This window comes from Stigmatopora argus, chromosome 8, assembly GCF_051989625.1.
Source record: "Stigmatopora argus isolate UIUO_Sarg chromosome 8, RoL_Sarg_1.0, whole genome shotgun sequence".
In the NCBI taxonomy this organism is placed as follows: domain Eukaryota; kingdom Metazoa; phylum Chordata; class Actinopteri; order Syngnathiformes; family Syngnathidae; genus Stigmatopora; species Stigmatopora argus.
Window position 1 is genome coordinate 3,829,241 of NC_135394.1, and position 16,178 is coordinate 3,845,418.

Sequence of the window (16,178 nt, forward strand, 5' to 3'; positions counted from 1 at the left end):
TGAGTGTGAAGGGTTGTCAGTTTCCTCGTGCCCTGCAATCGGACGGACACCTTCCATATCCTCGTATCTCACAATAAGGGTTGGGGAATTACCAGAGTTTATCCGGCTGACAGACTACACTCTAAACTGGTTGCCAGTCAGCCATAGGGCGCATAGTGAAACAAACGACCAATCATACTGCCACTAGCGGGAAATCAAGCCCGTGCTTGCCCACACCGAAGTCAGGCGAGTGAACCACTACACCATCAGGTGGCTTGCATACTTTGAGTACTTCCTCAATTGTAAAAAGAAAACTAAACAAAAGAAAAAATGGGAAAAATAATTGGTTTGCGAACATGTTTTGAGTTTCTATTTTCATTTATTTAGAAAAATACTTTACAGCACAATCAGTTGTGCCAGCTGTCAAACAATGATGACATTCTGTGTTTCATAGATTGTGCCTTTTTTAATGTTTTTCTTTGGTAATTCATTACGTACTCATAATTAACATTAAAGTCCTTGAGGATACTGTTCTGCAATTTATAATGATTGTTACAGAGTTGTTAAAAGTGCATAAGGAGAAAAAGGTTTTCTGCCGAAACTTGATATTTGATGAACAGTTTTGTTTTTATTTTATTTTTTTTCCCCCTCTCTCTGTGGTCCTCACTATGTCAGTATGTCAGAACCAATGTGAGATGTCCCCGCAGTGAGCAGAGCTGCATTTCTACTTTGCTGATTGTGCACATACTGTAAATCTGTCAAAGAATTTAAAGGAGTAGATTCGTAGTATGGGTGCTGTGACTTACTGACTGTCTGTCTACATGTAGTGCTACAATTGGCACAAGCTCGCATCATGCCTGTCTTAGTTTTTTTTATATTTAAAAAAAAAAATATATATATATATATATATATAAACCTGGTGTGTTCGGCTGTTTGGGCCTGCATTTCAGCATTCGCGACTTCACTTATTCACTGACTTTTAAACAAACATAACCCATAAACATTAGTCTGAGCAGCCAACTCGTGAATCAAATGATTAAGCCCTCAGCAATCTCTCCAAAAGCCTAATAACGATCCTGGTTGTTTGATTCAGGTGAAACGTAAATGAGTGTGTTCTGAGATTTGGTTCAAAAGACGTTTTTCGTCAAAATAACTCAGGCAAAACAAAATGTTGTGATGACACAGACAGAAGTGATACAGATTTTTTGGGGTGTACATCACATCCTATTTACAAATGTTGGAAAAGGGAAATATGCCGACTTTATATTGTTTGGTCAGCTGTGAAAATTTGAATATGTTAAGGACGTGAAGTGATTGTTTTGTCTCTTATTCAAAGATATGTTATACGTATAGCACTAAATACTTTTTTCATCAATACATCTCTGACACTATATTTCTAATGGTCATGTTACATGTAATGTTTCCTGCTTAAGTCTGAATTTCAATGCATACATCTTTATGAAGTATATTGCATGTTGTATTGATTTAATGAAGGGCTTCTGTGACAGTAAAATGTTGACCTGTAATTATTTTTTAACAAATAATTACCATTTCAGTTCAATGGCTGTGTCAAATATTTTAACACAGGGGAAAAAACAATTATTTCCAACATTTATTTTTTTTTAAATTAAAAGAAGAGACTTTGGCAACCGTTGCCAATTTTAACCAGTACCCTTTCTTATTTCCCTTACACATTCAATCTAAGGCTGCTATTTTGACAAAACCTTTATTGTAAAATGTACCCTTTTCTTTAGTAATAACCATGTAGCTAATCTGCTTTCTCTCCTGTTCTTGCAGGAAGTCCATGAAATACTGAAAGAATATGAACTTAAGTACTGCTTTGTTGATCGCAATAAAGGCACAGGTAAAACTCATACCCATTGCATACATAAAAAATAAATACTTGTAAACAATTTACAGCACATTTGCAAAACAAAAGTTATTAGCAGAGCATGTTCATTAAGCTTTTATTTCAACACTAACTATTATATCTTGTTTAGTATACTATGTTTATATAGATATACTAGACATTGCTGCTGAAATTAATTCATCAGTGCTGTGTGCTCAAGCTCAGTCTTAAAGATTCCATGCAACACTTTATGTATACATGCTTAAAGGTAATCTTTTGTTAATGAAAAAAACACATCTTTACAAAAATAGCTTCATACAAATATTTTTGAAATGTTCATTACATTTATAAGAAGGTCAACCATTTAATCCTATCTCCCTGGCTAGTCTTCGAGTATGAACACATGGCAGACATTGGCTGGCGTTGCCCTCCTTAGTGGGTGTCACTGTAGGACCTCGGTGGTTACAGGCGCTAGTTAAAGTTAATGTTAAAACAAGTGCTGTTACAGTTTCCCAGTGCTCCTGGGAAAGAGGAAAGTGGGGTGGTAGTGGGTTGCACGGGTATGCGTGTTCCAGTTCTCCATCCACACTCACTCTGGGGCTAGTTAGGGCGACTTTGGGCTCTGGGTCTTGCATGGATGGATGGTATTCCCTGCAAATGGTTGCCACCCTGGGTGGGCACACTGGCTCAGGTCCCCTTGAGTGGGAACTGGCTGTTTTTTACTATGTTACCTGTGCAACAGTTCCATACACTGTGACTAAGCATCATCATGTAAGACTGGGTCACTTTGTGAATAAACGTCACTAGACACATTGGGGTGAAGCAGTGTGTACTGCGACAAACAACGACAGTAAATAGTGGGATGTCAATTCTAATTATTACAGGTTATTAATTTGAATATGGATTCCTTTCTGCACATCAATAGCAATGCTTGTGCTCTCACCCTGCCCTGTAAAATATCCTTGTGCTTTTTGTCCTATCACTCAGCTGGTGTAAGCATGTCAATTGGGTAAATGAAGTTGTGATAACTGTAATGCTACTCACGTTTCTCTTTTTTCTGTCCGTCCCCCTTAATCCTTTTCTGTCATGCTAAATTTTTAATAAACAACAATTTAGTAATGACAAAGTAAAAGGGTCCGATCCACCATAATATTTACAGTGACAATAAATGCCATTGGATGTTTTTATGTATTGCCAAACAAACCATGTTAAAATATTTAAAAACATTAATAAATGTATTTTTAAAAAACACAATATTGTGTTTACTGTGTCAGCCTCACAGTTCTGAGATCAAGGGTTGAATCCCATATTCCAGGGGTGGCCAACTCCAGTCCTCGAGAGCCGCTATCCTGTGTGTTTTCCATATCTCCCTCTTCTAGCACACCTGAATCAAATGACCAACTCGTCAGCAAGCCATCCAGAAGATTGATACCGATCCTGATTATTTGATTCAGGTGTGTTGGTGGAGGGAGACATGGAAAACAGACCGGATAGCGGCTCTCGAGGACCGGAGTTGGCCACCCCTGCATATTCGGACCTTCCTGTGTGAAGTTTGCTCCCTGAGCTTGCGTGGGTTTTTTCCTGGTCCTCCGGTTTCCTCCCACATCTCAAAAACATTCAGGGTTGTCTGGTTGAACACGCTATTGCCCCTCGATAGGAGTGTGGGTGTGAATGATTGTTTGTCTTCTTGTGCCCCGTGATTGGCCTTGTGAGGATAAGCTGTATGAAAAATGAATATTTTGTTGCACAATCGTATTAGGACTCTGGTTTCCCTTTCACATTCCAAAAACATGCGTAGTAGGCTGATTGGACACTATAAATTGCCCCTAGTTATGGATGTGAGTGTGCATGGGTGTCTGTCTCCATGTGACCTGCGATTTGCTGGCCACTGATTCAGGGTGTCCCCCGCCTCTTGCCTGGAGAAATCTGGGATTGGCTCCAGCACCCCCCGCGACCCTAATGAGGATAAAGCGGTTCGGAAAATGAGATGAGATGAGATGAGATGAGGTGAATCATATAAAGCAGTTATTGGTAATTGAACACCACAACCACACACAATCTAGAGCAGGGGTGGCCAACTCCGGTCCCCGACAGCCGCTATCCGGTCTGTTTTCCATATCTCTCTCCTCTACCACACCTAAATCAAATGATCAAGTCATCAGGAGGCTGTCTAGAAGCTTGATACCGAGCCAGAAAGCAGACCGAATACTGGCTCCCGAGGACCGGAGTTGGCCACCCCTGTTCTAGAGCTTCAGATCTAAGGGCGACGTCTAAATCTAGACTAATGAGTGTTACTGGAAATTGGAACCGTACTTAGTCTTCGTGTAAAACTAAGGGCTCATGGTTGAACTGAAGGGCAAAGAAGAGAATTGAGATCGGTCTAAAATCCCAATGGGACGTATGACATGTCAATAACTTCTCTGTGAAAAGCACACGTCACCAACTTCTGTTCAAGAGGGCTCCTACTCGTTGCGCCACTAATGTTGCAATTTAGCAGGACACCTGTGTTGGTGTGGCTTGAACGGAGAAAATGATAGGATTTTGCATTAGCTAATAGACTAATTATTCTAGGTAATATTGTCATGAATTTTTAAGCATTCCTAAAATAGTTCATCCAAGCAACTAGGCCAATTTATGCTCTTTCTATAGTAGGTATTGGGCAGTGGATACCAAAATGTCTTTCTTTTGTACAAGTCATCTTTAACATCCTTGCATGAATGTCCACAATGATACTTTAATTTTGTCTGGTACTTGGGGAACCCCTTCTTCTAACAAATTTAAGTGCAAAATGTTCTTAGATAAGTACACCCAGTCTGAAATTCCAGAGTTTCCTCCATGGAGAATCCTGTTATTGTGTGTTTCAGAGGCGTTTAAATGGCTAATTCCCCCCTTCTACCAATATCATACCTGTCAACCTCTGCCGATAACTGCCCTTATAAATGATTATTGATTCCCCTTACAAACCCCCAAAAAACCTTACAAACACCGTACGACTCGTACGGTGTTTGTAAGGTTTTTGGGGGGTTTGTAAGGGGAATCAATCAATAATCATTTATAAGGGCAGTTATCGGCAGAGGTTGACAGGTATGCAATATTTTGTCTCACTTTGCGAATAGTAGTATGTAAATTACATAAAAAATATTTTTGTACACATTCAGTCTTCAAAACACCTGAAACTTTAATTAAGATATAGCGATATAAAAGACTGATGGATATAAAGAAATTATAGTGTTGTTGTTTGCAATTTGAAAACAATGCTGACAAGAAGGTATCAAACAGTAATTGGAACATTTCTCCAGAGAAAACTGCAAATTCCGTGTGGGTTTATGAGTCTATTTATCACTATTGTATAATTGGTGTGAAGTACTCTAAGCCCCAGTGCCCTGAAGCAGCCAAAAGAGCAACTAAAAAAGCACATTGAAAATGGAAAAGGACAATGTTCTCAATTCCAAGTTTCTGAGATAATTTTGAAAGACAAAGGACAGTGAAGCCTTAAACGTTAAATAATCTGATGAGTGATATTGGTTAGCCTCCAGTTTGTCTACATTTCAAAACTGTACAGTAATCCCTCAAATTTCGTGGATAATGTAGACCAGACTTGGCTGGGATAATCTTAGAAATTGCAAACTAGGATCACCCCTATTATTTCTACTACTACTACTACTAAACAAAAATAGAACTACACAATGTTCTCAATTCCAAGTTTCTGAGATAATTTTGAATGACAAGGAACAGCAAAGCCTTAAACGTTAAATAATTTCATGAGTGATGTTGGTTAGCCTCCAGTTTGTCTACATTTCAAAACTGTACAGTAATCGCTCAAATTTCGTGGATAATGTAGACCAGACTTGGCTGGGATAATCTTAAAAAATGCAAAGTAGGATCACCCCTATTATTTCTACTACTGCTACTAAATAAAATTTGAACTACACAAGTACAATTATCAAGAAGCATATTTATTAAATCTTACTGTTATAGGCATATGAAAATAGTTGATGTATTAGTATTTAAACATAATCTATATGTAAAAAAATTGTAATACTTTAAGTACTTTACTAGCTGTGAAAATAGTTCCTCTTGCTTGATTTAAATAAAAGGAAGTTTATTGGGAGCTTTAGTCAAAGTCGAACACTGTGTTGACGTCCTCCCCTGTCATGTCTGAGAAGCCTTCAGTAGCTAACAAACGAGTCAGCTTCACGGCTTTATCTACGGCGAAAATCCCTCATAATCCTGGTTAATTTTTTGGGGGGCCACAATTTAAAGTTCGAGATTCTGCCGTTTTCCGAATGTTTGCTTCTTCTTCATTAAAGTAACACACGGTAGATTCATTATTATTCGGCGCTTCCTCCTTCTACTGTGAAATTTCGCTTCTTCGATGTTGAGTTAGGTGGCGGTGCCCTGACTTCTGTGATTTTTCATCTCCTGTCTTCCGCTTGCGAGTTTCAGCGTGAATTTTGACATTTTTGTGAATATTTTTTATATGGATACTTAATATAAAATACCACGATGTACTGAAGCCGCAAATGTTGAAACCACGAAGTCGTAAAGGTTGACAGTATTACCAAATTTTTATCATCCATTTTCAACACCGCTTATCCTTGTTGGGTCACAGGATTTTGTAGCCAGCTGACTTCAGGTGAAAAGAGAGACAAGAACCTAAATGGTTGGGCACACCGAGAGCCAGGCAACCATTCACACTTACAACTACACTGCCATATTCTCACAGCAACTATTGTAAATTCAGATCCTTTCCTGCGTAAAATATATCTTAGGTGTTTGCATATTGGTGTATTTCTATACAGAGTGGGCTGAGATTCTAAACATGCAACCATTTAAGTATAACAAAATATAATAGATTTCTTTCATTTTAATTAGTAACTTGTTTTGCTATCCATACATGTGTTTTACATTTCTTGGTGTATTACAAGTGAGCGATTCTCTATGCTTACTGAACTAAAGCTCGCACAGGAGCTTAGGCATGCTTCTTCATCTCATGACTATATTACTCCACAGTCAGGTCTCTGCTGTTGGACTTATTAGGTCATCGTAATTGTAGTGTTTATGTCTGTCCTTTTGAAACTGTCCTGGACTGAACCTGTCACTTTTAATGTGCACGTTCAGTGCACCATGCTGTCTGTGTTTTTATCCACATTTTCATGTGTGCTATTTTTTTCCACCCATACCTTTATTGCTTTGAGCACTGTGATTTTACATTCAGACTATATTTAACTTTACTTTTTTCATATCTCTCCTAACTTCATCCATACTTTTCAGCATTTGTTTCCATCTGCCTCTTTTAGATTTTTCAGTCATGAATGATTAATATATGGGCCCTGTTCTAGAATGTTTGCATTTTTTGTTTGCTAGAAACCTTCAAGCGCAAGTTGTGTAAATCCCAAATGCTGTTCGGTCTAAAATTTTTGCATTACCAAATGTTTTACTTTAATACATAACTTTATTTACTATGAAAAAAGAGATTAGCCAAGAGGTGTGACACAGAGGAGATAGGAGACAAATAAATATATATGCAAGGTGAAGCTAGAAATTGCAGGGGGCAAACAAAAGGTTGAGGACTTGAGCAAGAGCAAAATATTTCGTACCTCCACCTACAAAATTAATTAGTTCTAGAAGTGGTTTCTCAACTTGGATTTTTCGTAAGTAGAGATGTATTTCACATGGAAATTTGTTCCTACCGTTCGAAGATCCTTAATACTGCACCTGAAAGTCATCAGAAATGATAAAAGTATATTAATTTTTCTATGAAATATGTGCAATGCACAAAATGAGAAATTAAGAAAATTATTTATTAAGCCATTGAAATTAATAAGACATGCAAAGGCAGTTATCAAGGCATACTAGACAGTAGCAAGACTTTGATAACCGAGCTTGCTTCTTCTTTTCACCCGTACCAGGATTAACTTTGTTGAGTGACAATGATGACAGGCGAAGAATTAGCGTTAAGCAACTAAGAAAAATTCAAGAAACAGGGTGTTAGAACTAAGAACGAGGGTCGAAAACACGTTTTGCGTTTTGTAACTTGGAATTTCTTGTGTATCTAGAGACTACATTTTCCCATTGAGGCTATTGTAACTTGAATATTTCATATTTAAAAACATTCGTAAGTAGAGGTACCATTCTTTACAGGTTGACAAGGCGGACAGATAGAAATGAGAAGGATTCGCAACAGGGTTTGATGATCAAGGATAGAGACAGGGTTTGTTGACCGGCTCCAGTAGTGTTTTGGATACGTGGAAATACAATTTTGCTGAATGTAAAAAAGGACAAAAAGAGGTGAAAGAAGAGTATAAAAGGCTAATCCTTCAGACGAGAAAGGAGAAATTATTGTGAATGGGACTACAGGAAAAAACATTAACAATAGGAACGACTGCAAGCCCTGAAGGCATGCTTTACTTGAAGGTGAAGGTATATAAGCACAATAGGAAAGATGAAAGCATTCAAAGATCTCATCTCTACTTTATTGTATCCGCTGGATGGCCAAAATCCTTCCTCTGGATGCCTTCAAGAGAGGACAGTAGCAGCCTTGGCTTAGCCGATTGTATGAGTTATGTCCAATATAAAAAATCTGGAAATGAATGAAGTAAAAAATGGTATCGACTATATTCAAATCTATACGTGTGCAATTGCTGTGGTTTAGTACAATTATTTAGTTGACCAGTTCTTGTCTTTGTCACTTTTTGCCACAACCTTCAACCCTGTGTCGCTGTTTGGCATTTGGCCAACTAACAGCAACTGTTTTCTTCATGTGGACAGGCAAAAGTCTGGCTTCTTGCCTGTTCTGCCATCGACTTTAGCCTCCCCCCAATCTCGTGTGCATCTTCTCTTAGCACCTACAAGATAACGATGGCCTCTATGTGGTGCGAGTGTGTTGGTGTCAAGCAAGTGAATGTTTTAAGTAGAAAAAATGTTTTTTATTTTTATCTTCACCAGGAAGTCATTGCAAAAGCTTACATTCTGACTGAAAAAGACAGAATGCTGTCAAAGCCAGAGCCAAAGTATAAAGTTGGTGGATATTTTATTTATGCAAAGCTTTAAGTCATTTAAAAAGAAAAAAAAATAACGTGAATCTGAAATGAGTCAGTCACCACAAGGATTGCCAATACCCATGAGCTTCCCATCAAAATGCACAGTCCACCCACGGCCATCTCATCTCATTTTCCGAACCGCTTTATCCTAATTAGGTTTACGGGGGGCGCTGGAGCCTATCCCAGCTGACTCCGGGCCAGAGGCGGGGGACACCCTGAATCAGTGGCCAGCCGCAGGGCACAAGATGGACAACCATGCACACTCACACCCATACCTAGGGGCATCGTAGAGTGTCCAATCAGCTTACCGTTTCATGTTTTTGAAATGTGGGAGGAAACCCACTCAGGCCCTGGGAGAACATGCAAACTCCACACAGGTGGACGTGATCTGGATTTGAACCCAGGACCCCAGGGCTGTGAGGCCAACAGGCCAACGCGCCAACCACTCGTTCCACCGGGTCGCCGCACCCACGGCCAATCAGAGCAAAAATGCCCGTTAGCTCCAGTCAACTGGATAGTGATGACAAACTAGTAACTAGCCAAACCAGTTTGAGTTATGAAATAAAAACCAAGGCACTTTCAAAGCAAATTATGTACTTACCTAGTGAAATGGCATCAGAGATGAATTAAAATCATAATGAATAAAATTAAAGTTGAGGGCACCATTAACATGGCACAATACACATCTATACTTTCTCTGTTGGTTTATTTCTCCTAAGATTTGTATAAAGATTAACATCATGGACAGATGCAAACATTGACATTTTTTTAGTATCACATACAAAGATGATGTAGTTCACAGGCTTGAAAGTGTGACTCACCGACTCCACAGTGAGTCAAAACTATGTGTAGTTGTTGGCCAACTCTATATGGCACGGCGGATGTGAGTACAAAGGCAAAGGTAATCCTGGTTGTCCCAACATTTCAATGGAAGCCTTTGTGTCAACCCTACTCTGAACTATTCATTGAGGAAGACTGCGGATGCCTGCAAAACGCTTACTAATTTAACTCATGCACAGTTTAAGACTGTGAGCGAATTGGTCATATATGCAATGTTTTTATTTTTGCTTGAGTGACTCAAAATATTTTCATTCATTCATCTTCCATACCGCCCATCCTCGTAACGGTTGTGGGGGTTGCTGGAGCCTATCCCAGCCGAGTTTGTGCGAAAGGCAGACTACACCGTAGACTGGTCACCTGTCACCCGTAGGGCACACAGAGAAACAGGCCACCATTCGCACGCACAATCATACTGCTACTAGCGGGAATCAAGCTCGCGCCTGCCCACACATTATTGTCATAGAAATTAGTTATCTTTGTTCGTATTTAGCCATTAGTTTCCTTTTTTATCATCTCTGGTTTGGTGAACAAGCCAACTCTTGAAGAGCTTAAGACTGTGAGCAAATTGGTCAAATATGCAACCATTTTTTTAGCTCGAGTGAGTCGAAATCTTTTTCCCCCCATTCATTTTCTGAACCGTTTATCCTCACAAGGGTCACGGGGGGTTCTGGAGCCTATCCCAGCTGACTTCGGGCACAAAGTGGGGGACAGATTTGCCAATCGCAGGGCACGAGGTGACGGACAACCATTAATGCTCACGCTCATACCTAGAGGCAATTTAGAGTGTTCAGCCAGCCTACCGTGCATGTTTTTGGGACGTGCGAGGAAACAGGAGTACCTAGATAAAACCCACGCAAGCTTAGGAAGAACATACAAACTCCTCACAGGAGGACCAATCTGGGATCGAACCCAGGACCCCAGAACTGTGAGGCCGACGCGCTAACCACTCATTTGCCAGGCTGCCTGTCCAAATCTTATTGTGATTAAAAGAGAGCAAAAAAAAGTGAGCTCCAATTTATGAGGTGCAGCTCTTTTTACAAAAATGATACAAAAAATTACAGTAGCTATTGAGAGGGCCAAATTTGGGTCCTCAACACATCTCTGCACATCAAGTATGTTATGCCATTCATTCATGACCATCAGCTCCTGTTTTGAGCATGATAATGCTCAGTGTTGTTTTATCAGATATTGGATTGGATAACTTTATAACTTTATTCATCCCGTATTCGGGAAATTTCGTTGTCACAGTAGCAAGAGGGTGAGGATGCAGGAATAGGAAAGGCATTTTAGACATAAATAGATAGGTAATAAGTAAGTTAATAAATAAATACATGAATAAATATATAAATAAATACGCGTGTTGCTTAGCACATATATACATACATACACATAAATGTACATGCATGCATACGATAGGTCTTAACACTCAGCCATTTTTTGTTAAAGAGCCTGACAGCTGATGGGAGGAAGGATTTGCGGAAGCGCTCCTTCCTGCAATGAGGGTGCCGCAGTCTATTGCTAAAGGAGCTTCGGAGGGACTCCACAGACTCATGCAGGGGGTGGGAGGTGCTGTCCATGATGGACATCATCCTGGTCAGCATTCTCCGCTCTCCCACTTCCTCCACAGAGTCCATAGGACAGCCCAGAACAGAGCTGGCCCTCCTGACCAGCTTATTCAGCCTGTTCCTGTCCCTCTCCGTGCTCCCGCATCCCCAACAGAGCACTGCATAAAACACTGTAGATGCCACCACAGTGTCGTAGAAAGACCTCAGCAGTGTCCTGCACACTCTAAAGGACCGTAGACTCCTCAGTAGGTAGAGGCGGCTCTGGTCCCTTTTGTACAGGGCATCTATGTTTGTGGACCAGTCTAGTTTGTTGTTGAGGTGAACACCCAGGTACTTAAAATTCTCCACGATTTCAATGTCTGTACCCTGGATGTTCACCTGAGTGGTCTGTTGAGGATTCCTCCGAAAATCGATGACCATTTCCTTTGTCTTACTGGTGTTGATGTAGAGGTGGTTTTGCCTACACCAGTCAACACTAATTATCAATAATCACTATCACCAATTGAGCATATTCGGGATAGTCTGGATTTACACTGACTAGTTCCAGTTCCTTCCAACATCAAAACAATTACCACAGCAATCTACTGATCACATTGCTGTAATTGTTCTAGCAATATTGCCATGTGTTGGCAAGTTGAGTAGCTCCTCTCTCTCTCCTCTCACCAACGCAGTTCATGAGATGATGAAAATCAATTTCTTTTATGGCAGAGATCTGTTCTAAGTAATTCCAAAAGATTTTCAGTCAGTTCAGGACAGGTTAATAAGGTACAGTGACAGATATGGCTCCAATGTGTGTCTGTGCTGTGACAGATACCAAATGGCAATGGTGCAAACAAATGTGAATACAATCATGATAATGATGATAAAGAAGAGAGTGTAGGAGGTCCAACATTTGTGAAGGCAAAACGCTTCAAGCTTGAGAGGAGATCAGGACACAGCACATCTCAAGGGTTTACACGTGTACTTACTGCTGTCTTAAGTAGGGCTGAGAGAAATAAAAGTGCAGATAAAGAAAATAGGATGAAGGTCTTTTGAGTGCTACAAGAGTCTTGGCTGCATCTGATGCTTTAGTGAGCATTTGAGAGTATATGAGCACACTTTTACGGTTATTTTATCACAGAGGAGGCACTTGGGCTCTAATCTGTGGTATTATATAATTAATTGATTTTCATTTTAAAAAGTTCAAGTTTTTCAGTATTCCTGCTAATTCAAGATGATCCAGACAAAGATATTGCGTACCATGAGCTCAGGATAAATTGCAGTTCATCCAAGAACAACATTGGGTGCTTCATTCCTTGTGTCTGTCATGGGAAACTGTCGAGGAGCAAAGTGAAAGAGTGCATCTTTTATGTGCTGCTTTAACAGGGGGATGTCAAAAAATGCCCGGATGACATTGTAATGTTGTGCAGTTTCTACATCCCGTCTGACCTATGGCTCTCTGCTTGATGTTTCAGATCTGAATTGAAATTAAAGCACTTTCTCACCTCTAACTAATTAGATGATCTGTGAATAGCTCAGTATTACATTTGGGAAGAAAAAAACGGATTATCAATGAAACAGTAAATTCAGCATTATGTTAATAAATCATTCCATAATGCAATTATACATAAACAAAAGATGAACAGAGCTATAAAGATAACCTTTAGGAATAAAAGGAGGGAAGGAACTGCATACAAACTTTAGCAACATCTGGATCATGTTTAGTCCAAGATCAAGCTTTCAAATCGAAATTCATTGTGAGAGTACAGGTATTTTCACCTGGTTTGTAAAATATAAACACCTGCAAACATCAAGTATGGAAAATGTATAACATTATAAAAGTCATAATTGCAATACTTTCTTTCTTGTTAAATCAGTCATGTTATTGCAATGAACGTCCTGACTTCACATGATATCACATCTGACCTTTGAGCCAACATGAAGGGTAATTATCATTAAGGCCACCTTGCATAAAATGAACAGTAAGCTCTTGAGGCTTTAGGGTACTGCTACATTGCAACATTGAAACTCCCTGATTCTAATTAGATTCTTTAATGGTTACTCTGTAACTGGAAATGCCACCTTCAAGAGGATTTTAACCTTTGACTTTGTTTCCTTCCCAACTTATTAGAGAAACAACAAACGCAAACTTCCATAATTAACATCTGACAATCTATCTGGCGAAATGTTTTCTTTATTCTTTAGTCTGTTTCAATGTCTTCCTTTGAAAATACAAATCCCATTTATTAAGTGTCAGATTATTTTTCTCATATTTTATAGTCTTGCACATCCCTTTTCAGCGGTAAAGAAAGTGTATTGTGGCCAAATTTAGACCAACCCACGCTTCTTATGCTACATTTTTATTACAGCCGAACAGTTCTATCCCCTTGTATTGCCTAATGTAATCTAGTACACACTGTTAAAAGAAGATTAGACTTTTAGTGGAAGACATTTACTCCTCAGTAAGTGTTCTTATCTTAGATGAGGCTTGAGGTAATTGATTTGGTTGCAGGTAGAATCTTAAATTAGAACGATGCATTTAGGAATGGAGAGGGATAAGCGATGAAAGACTTCAGAATAGAAAAATAAGGTTGAAGTCAGTGGAGTACCAGAGATGAATTTTAAAAAGACAGTTTTGTGGATTCAAGAAATGCTGGGGCTGTGGTGCAGCCATGAAGGGCTGGACAGATGGTGAAGCAAAGATAGCTTCTTTGTGCGAGTCTAGCCATCTTTATCTTACATAACCCCCTTCTGAATTTATGGATAAGACCATATATTTAGGCTTTGTAGTTTGATGTGTGAATTAGAGCGTGAATTAATTTGGGAAATTCCACGGGAATGAGAATCAACGGTAGTGGGCGAGATTGGAAATATATATAGTTTGATAATGATGTTTTGCCTCTGTTAAACACCCTAGGTGACCAAAGCATTATTTTTTTATTTTCTTGGGCCAACACTATCTTGACTTGCATTAGGACATCAATAATGAGGAATCAGTGAAACTGGAGAAACTTGTTGAAAGGTCCGAGTTATTGGGAAATTTCATTACAGTGGAACGTGGCGGTGCAACTACTCCATATGTAGCGTATAAAAATGCTAATATGACAAGTCTAACTGTTATTTCATCCATTTCTTTGTAATAGGTCTTATTAAAATGGATTATCTTTGAAAGGAATTTTGTGTTAATTTATTGAAAATGGCCATGCTGTGACCAATGACTGAGCCTGTTTTGTTTTACTTTCAACTATTCCTATGGGCTACTGGTATTAAACAGCTTGCTGTTATAACAGAATCAGGACGAAAGGCAATGAGATATTTGTGTTGGGCCTTTGTTTTACACGGATTATGGCAACATAAAGTAGGTATATTTCTCATTTGATAATTTTACACTACTGTTTATGGTGTCAAATTGATTTTAACTGGATGAAATACAGTAATAAATACAATCTAAAATGAGCTATACAAAATACAACTTAACGGGGTAAGTTAAATGTTAAAATGTTGCCCCGTGGTATGAAACACAAACTATGGAGGAGAACTGAACTTCACATAATAATAATAATAATCGGACATAGGCCCTGTCGTCATTATCAACAACACAAAAAGCCTACTTGTCATCACACCCAGAAACTGCGTGTGACGAAATTGGTGGTGCTTCTCCATAAGCTGCGTTTACTCGGCAAAAGACCTAAATAAGTGCAAGTTACGGACTTGTAATTTGGCATTCTGCTGTTATGGATACAGGTCGCTTACCTCTCACTGTCTTTTCACTTACCTTACCTTCAGTCAGCTAGTAGGAGGCAGATCACCATCCAAACATCTTTTCATATTACCGCAGAAGGGAATGTGTGTTTATGTTACCGCAAGTTTAGATTTCTGATGGATGTGGGGAAAAAACTGTCCTTAAGCCTATTTGTCCGTGCTTTGTGGGACCTATAGCGTCTGCCAGAGAGCAGCAGCTGAAACAGATTGTGACCAGGGTGGTAAGGGTCCCCTATGATGTTCTTGGCTCTGCTGAGGTAATGAGGGCTGGCAATGTCTTCCAGTGAGGGCAGAGAGCAGCCGACAATCCTCTGGGCAGTGTTAATCACTTTCTGCATGGCCTTTTTGTCTGCCGCCGTGCTTCCAGCGTACCACACGGTGATGCCGTACGCCAGGATGCTCTCTACAGTGGTTCTATAGAAGGTTATCAGAAGCTTGGTGCCCAAGTTGTTCTTCCTAAGTACCCTGAGGAAATGGAGTCGTTTCTGAGCCTTCTTCACCACTGCCGTGGTGTTTGTAGACCATGAGAGCTTATCCGTGACGTGGACCCCCAGGAATTTAAAGGACTGGACCCTGTCTACACATACTCTATTTATGAGGAGTGGGGCCAGATCTGTGCCGTGTTTGCGAAAGTCCAGGATTATTTCTTTAGTATTCGTGGTGTTCAGTGTGAGATTGTTCACCGAGCACCACGAAGACAATTTGTTGACCTCATCTCTGTAAGCCGACTCATCCCCTCCTGAGATGAGTCCGACCACATTGGTGTCGTCAGCGAATTTGATGATGGCGTTAGACTGGTGGGTGGGTGTACAGTCGTATGTGTACAGGGAGTACAGAAGAGGACTCAGTACACAGCCTTGAGGGGAGCCAGTGCTCAGTGTAATGGAGGAAGAGAGGTGGGGACCAAGTCTAACAGTCTGTGGTCGGTTGGTCAAGAAGTTCTTTATCCAGCAGCAGATTGAAGAGGATAGTCCAAGGTGGGAGAGTTTGTCAGTCAGAATGTCCGGTTTTATGGTGTTGAAGGCTGAGCTATAGTCAATGAATACTATACAATACAGAATAAAAACAGCCCATTTACTCTTATTTGGGTCTGAAGATGAACTGCAATGACCCAGTAACAAACATCTTATTTAAAAAAAATACTGCATCATTTGTTGAAAT

General features: G+C 39.7%; 1 protein-coding gene across 2 annotated transcripts in view; it reads left to right on the plus strand.

Annotated features, from left to right (window-relative positions):
• raver2 (ribonucleoprotein, PTB-binding 2) overlaps positions 1 to 16,178 on the plus strand; it is a 43,861-nt gene that overhangs the window by 2,561 nt on the left and 25,122 nt on the right. For both annotated transcript variants that reach the window (XM_077606446.1, XM_077606447.1), the window contains exon 2: positions 1,777 to 1,843. In XM_077606446.1, the coding sequence (XP_077462572.1) occupies positions 1,777 to 1,843 (67 nt within the window). The remainder of the gene's footprint in view (positions 1 to 1,776; positions 1,844 to 16,178) is intronic.